Raw genomic sequence first — 8,813 nt, forward strand, 5'->3', positions numbered from 1 at the left:
GTTGTACTCATACCTTTATTAGTACATGAAACATGTTATGTAACACACTCAGATGCCCCTTCTCAAACCTGTTTTTAAATCTTCATATTTGAAACTTCAAATAGAGGCAAATGTTCTTTGTCCTCTGTCTCTCCTTGTATCCACTCAATAAATTTGCACAGATTTTTGTGTGAGCATCCGCCTTTTCTCACGCTGCTTGTAACCTTTGCTTTTATATCAAAGGCCATAGATTTGAATGTTTTGTCACCGAGTAGCTGCTCTACCTTGCTTTTTATCTCACCTCGAGTAATGATGCCGGCTTCATCTTTGTTTAACCCCAACCCAGTCTTCCAGATGTCACATACATAAGTCTCATTAAGAAATTGATCGGCAAAATATGGCCAGCACAAGAACGGAATCCCGTTTGTCACACCTTCAAGAGTAGAGTTCCATCCACAATGACTCATGAAACCAGCTATAGAAGGATGAGCCAAGACCTTCTGCTGAGGTGCCCAACTCACGATTCTTCCACGAGAGCCTATTCTTTCCATAAATCCATCTGGGTATACAGCTGTAGTCTCTTCTGTCATACCAGGCCTCACCACCCACAAAAATGGCCTGTTGCTAAGCTCAAGACCAAGTGCCAATTCTTCAAATTGAGTTTGGTCGAAAATTGTGAAGCTGCCAAATGCTATATAAATGACCGAACTTGCTGGTTGTTGATCGAGCCATGTTAAGCAGGTGGAGTCTTCTTGCCAGAAGTGACCTGCTTGGTCACCAAGTCGGTTGCTAGCCAGAAGAGGGCCTATTGGCATTAGTTGCGGGAACAGGTCAAATGCCGCCGGCTCCAGCTCTGTAGTTGAGTTACATACAAACCATTCTGTCATTCGGTAAGCTTCTTCAGCTTCCACTACAATTTGGAAAGAGGCTTCTACAGTTGCCACGTCCTTTAAACATGCCCACCCTAGGTTCTCAGGTTTTATAGGTGGCATGGTTTCTGACAGCTGAATTATCTGATTTGTTATAGGCACGCCTATTACAAAAAAGTTCAAGAAAGATTAAATAACATCAAAGATTCTTAGGAGTGTTATTTTCTGAAACAACGAGTCTTGTTTGCATAACGGGTCAACATGGATTTAGGTTGAAATGGGTCATTTTTAGTATGGGTCGAGTTGACCAGCAGCATCTAGTTCATTAAGATTTTTGTATAAATGAATTGTTTTTTTGAAACTTTGACATAGACAAATTTATCACAACAAAAAGCTATTTATAAGGTCGTTCCAGTAAAAATGACTTGAAAATTTTCTATCCGTTCCCCTTTTAGTTAAACCTTATTATCTGATATTTTAAAATGGTTAGTAACACGCAGACGACACAAACCCAAACAAAACTAAATGGGTCAAATGCAACCTCTAAATAATACTTTTGTTCCTACATATTGTACCGTTCTTTCCAATGATTCCATCGTCAATCAACTTCTGAAAGCACAACATGGAGGACAATGTAGCCACCGAGGCAGGCCAGAACGCAGCTCTTCTGATTCCCATATCCATTGATACCTTGATGGCCCATCCCATACAATCGTCAGCAATAATACATGTTACTTTATCACTTTCTTTTTTGTTAATCGTGTCTATAAGTTGTTCTAGCTTACTGGGCATGGTTTCTAAAATCGATATCGTCAACTTACGTATATCGCTCCTGTCCTCCCATGGTTCTAGCCCATCCGGGATCGAGACCATCTGCAATAGATTCCCAAAACCATCTTTTGCTAACCAATTACTTGTCACGAGCTTGTGGTTGAAATCTGTGTTTACGAATGTAGTTTTGACACCTTGCTCAACTAAACATTGAGCTAGCTCCATCATAGGAATCACATGGCCTTGTGCCGGATATGGTATAAGTAGCACATGAGGCTTTGCCATTACTTTGTCCATCTGATGAAGTTTTTATAGAATAGTTTTGCTTTTCATACTTGATTGTCATCGAGCTTCTTTATATAGACAGACTTGGCTGAGATGTCAAGGCTATATCGGCTCTATTCCTTACATGTGTTTAGTGTTATTTTCACCACCCATGGGTTAATTAGTTTTCACATGACTTCAAGTAATCGATATGTCTCTTCTAAGTGTATTTTTCCCACACGAATATTGCTTTAGAATGTCACATGTATCAAAATAGGACTACATATGATGGTCCCTAAAGCCATATGATTCAAATATAATTTTGAGAATATAGGCTATGTGGTGTTACAAGTCATATGACTGACAAACACAATGTCTAACATAGAAGCTACGAGTACTATTTTAGTGTGGGATTGAGTTTTTCTCCAGCAAACCACTCCCCATTGGGCCTCCCCTCCATCACTTCATTCGTTGAGTTAAAACCCGGGAGTCATGCTGCTTCTGCCATCCGCTTGCAGGCTACCAGATATGACTGATACCTATCCCAGCACAATGATCATATTTCATATATGGGTTCCTGTTCAATGACATACAAGATAGTTCCCGGGTCGCAGATGGGTTTTCGGATCCAACTACTCAGAAGTCGACATGAAATTCTTAATGATTTGTTAAGTAACGTTCTCATTTAACAAAAGATTATTAGATTAACATGTGACTTACAAATGAAACTAGCAAATGCTCTCTATCTTAATTGAGCTTTGAATGTAATTTTTAAAACTATAGGTTCCATTCTTAAGAGAATTAGCTAAAAAGCTTACCTTTTTATGGAATTGCCCTTTTAACAATTTGGTTTTGAACCCAAGATAGAACTGGCAATAAACTTCATTCTCAATTTGCTATATTTTATTTAATTTGGGTAAGTTTTAGCTAAATTCCCTTTTTGTCAGAGTTCCATATATGCCAACAGGTTTTATGTCAAATAATACATTATATGATCATAGCTTAGAAACCTAAGGGGTTTATCTCTAACATATACTGTTAGCTTCTTCAGTTCCGATAAATAGACAATCATGTTTAATTATGTCTATCAATACCAACCATCAATAGATGGATTGGTACTCGGGAAACTTGAAACTTAAAAGTTTTGGGTTCAAATCCTGGTGTGAACAAATGCTCTCTGAAACTGGAGTTGGGTATATGAAAAGGCAATCATGTTGTCCGTTGTTAGGAGTATGTATTTAGATGGGATCTTTCGATACTCGGTTACATTGTTAAATTTTGGGTAAAATGGGCCCAGTCTGTAAGTGAACCAAGACTGCAGTAATTAATTATAATCACATTTGAAATACCCTGCTTTGTTTGTTCTCCATGTCATCATCAGTTTACTTTGTTACATTGTTACTATAATTGTCTTGATCCTTTTGGAAGCACATTAAATCGTCCAAGGAGTATCGAAACCTAGTACTAGGCATCTCTAGTCTCTACCTTGTTTTCCTCACCCTTTGTCTGATTGTGGCTGCCTTATAAGTCTTCTCTAAATCAAGCTGGTTAGATGTCGGATTTAGACTTATCGGGTTAAAGATAGTACATAGTAATGTAACTAATATGGACCTCCAAGTCAATTTACTTGTGTTTTATTTTACTTTTATAATCAAAATCGTTGTTGGGTCCTATCACTTTTTATTTTATATATAGTTGGTGTTTATTTCCACTCTTATACAGTTCTTGATATTACCTGATTCAAAATATCCGTCTTTAAGACTATTTGTTTAATTCCGGTCTAATTTTCAGCTCTAATGGCCCATCCTGTACAACTATCAGCAATAACACATGTGATTATACTGGTTTTTTTTCTATATTATTTTTTCTATCATCACTTCAGCTTATCTGGTATGGATTCTGATATTGTTTCAGTCAATTTTTTCTATGTTGATCGTTTCGTCTCTAACAATAAAAATACTTAGAGGTCCCAAGTTTGAATTCTAGGAGCAAAAATATATACCCTATGTAGCCATGGAAGTTCATCCACGACCACTCTTGGCGACCCACAAAGTGGGTTTTCACCTTGAAATTAGTCCGTTCACAGAGCGGGTCAGGTATTTAGGTTGACCGGAAAAAAATAAAATAAGTGCTCATATGTTGTCTGCAATAATTGTTCTCACACTTTTATAATCCTATATCGCTTATGGTTTTGTCTTATCTACTTGTTTCTTTTTTTTAACTTATCAACTCATTGTCAAGACATAAGACCTTTTGAAATTGTCAAGTAAGATAAAAAAACAGGCCTTATTGCAACACCTTTTCAACGAAATGTAATATTCAATCACATTCATGATGCAAGCTATTTGGCGCTCAAGATCTTCCAATTATCTTGCATGTATTAATAAAATGTGATTTGGTTGACTAATAAACAAAGATCTGATTCGGGCAAAGATTTGGTTGGAATATTTATATATCAACAGTTTTTCTTAAATTTTGATCATGTATGGAGAAGCCAGATTTAAGTATAAAATATGATTCAACAGATTAAATATTCGGAACAAATAAGTCAATATGCAGACAGATATATGAAAACAAAGTGATCTTTTTATGCAACCCAACTCCCAAATATAGTTGTACTCATACATTTAGTACATGGAACATGTTATGTAACATACTAAGATGCCCCATCTCAAACCTGTTTTAGATCTTCATATTCGAAACTTCAGATATCAGCAAATGATCTTTATCCTCTGTCTCTCCTTGTATCCACTCAATAAAATTGCACAGATTTTTGTGTGAGCATCCGCCTTTTCTCACGCTGCTTGTAACCTTTTCTTTTATATCTAAGGCCTTAGATTTGAACGTTTTGTCACCGAGTAACTGCTCTACCTTACATTTTATTTCACTTTGATTAATGATGCCTGCTTCATCTTTGTTTAACCCTAACCCAGTCTTCCAGATGTCACAAATATAAGTCTCATTGTGAAATTGATCGGCAAAATATGGCCAGCACAAGAACGGAATTCCGTTTGTCACACCTTCAACAGTAGAGTTCCATCCACAATGACTCATGAAACCAGCTATAGAAGGATGAGCCAAGACTTTCTGTTGAGGTGCCCAACTCACGATTCTTCCACGAGAGCCTATTCTTTCCATGAATCCATCTGGGTATACAGCTGTAGTCTCTTCAGTCATACCAGGCCTCACCACCCACAAAAATGGCATGTTGCTAAGCTCAAGACCGAGTGCCAATTCTTCAAATTGAGTTTGGTCAAATATAGTGAAGCTCCCAAATGCTATATAAATGACCGAGCTTGCTGGTTGTTGATCGAGCCATGTTAAGCAGGTGGAGTCTTCTTGCCAGAAGTGGCCTGCTTGGTCACCAAGTCGGTTGCTAGCCAGAAGAGGGCCTATTGGCAATAGATGCGGGAACAGGTCAAATGCGGCCGACTCCAGCTCAGTAGTTGAGTTGCATACAAACCATTCTGTCATTCGATAAGCTTTTTCAACATCGACTACAACTTGGAAAGTGGCTTCTACAGTTGCCACATCCTTAAAGCATGCCCATCCGAGGTTCTCAGATTTTATAGGTGGCATGGTTTCTGACAGCTGTATTATCTGATTATCTATAGGCACGCCTATTACAAAAGGTTCAGAAAAGATTAAATAAAATCTTACGCGTCTTATATTCTTAAGCTAGAGGAAGCAAAATCGACAGATTAGGTTGTTTGCATAATTGGTCAACATGGATTCAGGTTAAAATGGATCTTTTTTGGTATGGGTCGAGTTGACCATCAGTATCCAGTTCATTAAAAATTTTTGTATGAATTAATTCATATGATAACTTTGGTTACAAAGACAATTTTATCACACCAAATAGCTAAATCTTTGACTAACGCGATTCATGAGGTCATTGCAATTAAAATGACTTGAAAAATTTTCCACCAGTTTACCCTTTCAGTTAGAACTTACAAATTGATTTTTTTAAATGGTTAGAGTTAAAAACGCAAATGAAACAACCCAAGCAGAACTATATGGGTCAAGTGCAACCTCTAGATAATATTCTTAATCGTACATGTCTTACCGTTTTTGCCAATGATTCTCTCGTCAATCAACTTCTGAAAGCACAACATAGAGGACAAGGTAGCCACCGAGGCAGGCCAGAAGGCTGCTCTTCCGATTCCCATATTCTTTGCTACCTTTATGGCCCATCCCATACCACCATCAGCAATAATTAATGTTACTTTACTGCTTTCTTCTTTGTTAATCGTGTCTATAAGTTGAACCAGCTTACTGGGCATGGTTTGCAACATTGATAATGACAATTTACCTATGTCACTCCTGTCCTCCCATGGTTCTAGCCCATCTGGGATTGAGACCATCTGCAATAGATCCCCGAAACCATCTTTTTCTAACCAATTGCTTGTCACGAGCTTGTGGTTGAAATCTGTGTTTACGAATATAGCTTTGACACCTTGCTCAACTAAGCGTTGAGCAAGCTCCATCATAGGAATAACATGGCCTTGTGCCGGATATGGTATTAGTAGAACATGGGGCTTTGCCATTACTTTGTCTGATGAAGTTTTTATAAATCCGTTGTGCTTATTATAATTGATTGTGATTGAGCTTCCTTATATAGACAGACATGGCTGAGATGTCAAGGCTCTATTGGATAGTTTTTTTACATTTTGGCTTTGTCATTTCACTACCCTTGGGTTAAATTTGTATATTTGTTGGAGTTCATATGAAACTTGGGTAGAGGTTTTACCCATGTTAGTTTGTCTTTTTTATTTAGACCCCCCGAATAATCCACCCCACAAATGTAGAAAGTGAGATTCGAACCTGGTAGAATACCCAAAAGTCAAAGACCTTAGCAATGGGCCACCAACCCCATTGGCAGTCCACATGAAATTTGCCCTTTTAACAATTTTGTTTTGAACTCAACATAAAAATGGCAACAGGTTTTGAACTCAACATAGAACTGGCAATAAACATCATTCTCAATTGCTATATTTTTTTATTAATATGGTTAAGGTTTTAGCTAAATTCCCTTTTTTGTCAGAGTTCCATATATGCCAACAGGTTTTGTGTTATATAATTACATTATATTATCATATCTCAGAGAGCTAAGGGGTTCATCTATCTTTAACATATGCGTAACTTGGATATAGCATACATCATGTAAGCATCTTCAGTTCCACCGATAAATAGACAGTCTTGTATTCAAGTATATGTACATTTATGTCCGTTACTTTTGTTGTCAGAGCTTTTATCATTAGTTAAGGTATCATGATGAAAGTTAAGATATCCAAGTAACCAATAGATGAGTGCAATAATTTAGAATGTTTCTGTCTGGCGGTGCAAAAAATTTAGATAGTATGCTCTCATGTATCAGTCATCAACTTGGCTGCCGTCCATTTTTTTGGAGTATGTATCTGGATTCAAATCTTTCAGACACTCGGTTACATTGTTACATTTTGAGTAACATGGGTCCCAGTATGCAACTGAAACAAGACTGCAGTGATTAATTATAATCATAATTTGAAAATGTAAGATGTTTAGATACCCTGCTTTGCTTGTTCTCCATGTCATGATCTGTTTAGTTTGTTACAATGGTACTGGACTTGTCTTGATCCTTTTGGAAGCATATTATAGGAGTTTCGATATTCAGAGCATCAACTTCCTTAGCACAAGGTATCTCTAGTGTCTGCCTTGTTTCCTCACCATTTGTCTGATTGTGGTTGCCTTATAAGCCTTGTTCTAGATGACACTGGATTTTAGACTTATGCGGTTACAGATAGTACATAGTAAATGTAACAAATATGGACATCCAACTATCCAAGTCGATTTACTTGGTTTTTAGATTTTTTTGTCAGAAGCGTTGCTGGGTCCAATTTTTTGTCACTTTCATAGAGTCCTTGCTTTAATGGCTAGAAGTATTATTCAGAGGTGAGTCTCGTAAGAATTTTCTGCCCCCTCCGTCGAGTTTTAGATTTGTTTTGTTTTTTAAAGAGATAACAGCAGGCCGGCCATCAGAACCATTATGTTCTTATGTTTATCTGTGTCTGATAGAGAGATTTCTGCAGACTTTATCGAAAGTGTTTTTGCTACAAATTCAACTACGGAGTATTATTCACCAGAAACTCAGAACTTTGCTATAAATTACTTGAGTGAAAATACAAAAAGAAAGTAAATACTGCTATTGCTTCAAAAGGTTCAAAATATTGATATTTATGACAACTTAACAAAAAGCTCAGATGTTGTACTTCTTTTGACTACTCCAGACATATAGTAGAAACATTTTGTTAAGGTGGAGAACGGGGAGTGAAAACCTGACTCGTATAACCTATCACTTTTGCAATTAAAGATTAGCTCATTTAAAAGAAATGTTAGAGTATCGAAATACACTTATGTGATTGGCATGGAATTGACACTTTTCCTAGTTAGAAAGTGATGAAAAGACCTAACAGGTCTAATATATCAAGCAACAGTACACACACAGAACATATACCACAAAGATACATATTATTAGAAAATGATTAGTATTAGATTATTAGGGCCCGAGCCGATTGTCTAACGGGCTGGGCCCATTATAGTTTAGGCATGTTTCTAGTCTGTAAATATGATTATAATGTAATCTCATTTGGATCAATGAGAAAACAGGGACAATCAAGAGCAAACTTGTACATAAAATGTTATTGCCCCCTAAAATTAAAGATCAACAACCTTGTATAATATGTCAATGTGCCCTTAGAAGATAAGCCCTTAGAAATATCTAGACATCAGCCTAGTTTTTGAGACCATCTCCCATGCAGCCTTTGGAGATAAGCCCTTAGACACCATGAGCCCTAACCATTGGATATCAGTTATCCTTACCGGCCCTTCAGTAAGGACACTTGCAGAAGGACGTAAGCTTGTCTTGGTTACCAAAGTAAAAAAAAAAAAAAA

At 37.1% G+C, this 8,813-nt stretch overlaps 2 protein-coding genes across 2 annotated transcripts; both read right to left on the bottom strand.

Annotated features, from left to right (window-relative positions):
- Positions 1–74: 74 nt before the first annotated feature.
- On the bottom strand, positions 75–1,925 carry LOC122609687 (UDP-glycosyltransferase 83A1-like). The gene is made up of 2 exons (XM_043782636.1): positions 1,424–1,925; positions 75–1,012 (listed from the first exon to the last, which is right to left on the bottom strand). The coding sequence occupies exons 1-2, from the start codon at positions 1,914–1,916 to the stop codon at positions 75–77; spliced, it is 1,431 nt and encodes a 476-aa protein (XP_043638571.1). The 5' UTR covers positions 1,917–1,925.
- A 2,519-nt stretch (positions 1,926–4,444) lies between these two features.
- Positions 4,445–6,430, bottom strand: LOC122580138 (UDP-glycosyltransferase 83A1-like). The gene is made up of 2 exons (XM_043752408.1): positions 5,950–6,430; positions 4,445–5,503 (listed from the first exon to the last, which is right to left on the bottom strand). The coding sequence occupies exons 1-2, from the start codon at positions 6,428–6,430 to the stop codon at positions 4,566–4,568; spliced, it is 1,419 nt and encodes a 472-aa protein (XP_043608343.1). The 3' UTR covers positions 4,445–4,565.
- Positions 6,431–8,813: the final 2,383 nt, after the last annotated feature.

This window comes from Erigeron canadensis, chromosome 8, assembly GCF_010389155.1.
Source record: "Erigeron canadensis isolate Cc75 chromosome 8, C_canadensis_v1, whole genome shotgun sequence".
In the NCBI taxonomy this organism is placed as follows: domain Eukaryota; kingdom Viridiplantae; phylum Streptophyta; class Magnoliopsida; order Asterales; family Asteraceae; genus Erigeron; species Erigeron canadensis.

Excerpts from the sequence above, each read along its gene's own strand:
- LOC122609687 (XM_043782636.1), bottom strand. The coding sequence starts at position 1,916 with ATGGACAAAGTAATGGCAAAGCCTCATGTGCTACTTATACCATATCCG. Across the intron at positions 1,013-1,423 it reads TGGAATCATTGGAAAGAACG|GCGTGCCTATAACAAATCAG; the intron begins GTACAATATGTA and ends TTTTTGTAATAG.
- LOC122580138 (XM_043752408.1), bottom strand. The coding sequence starts at position 6,430 with ATGGCAAAGCCCCATGTTCTACTAATACCATATCCGGCACAAGGCCAT. Across the intron at positions 5,504-5,949 it reads GAGAATCATTGGCAAAAACG|GCGTGCCTATAGATAATCAG; the intron begins GTAAGACATGTA and ends CTTTTGTAATAG.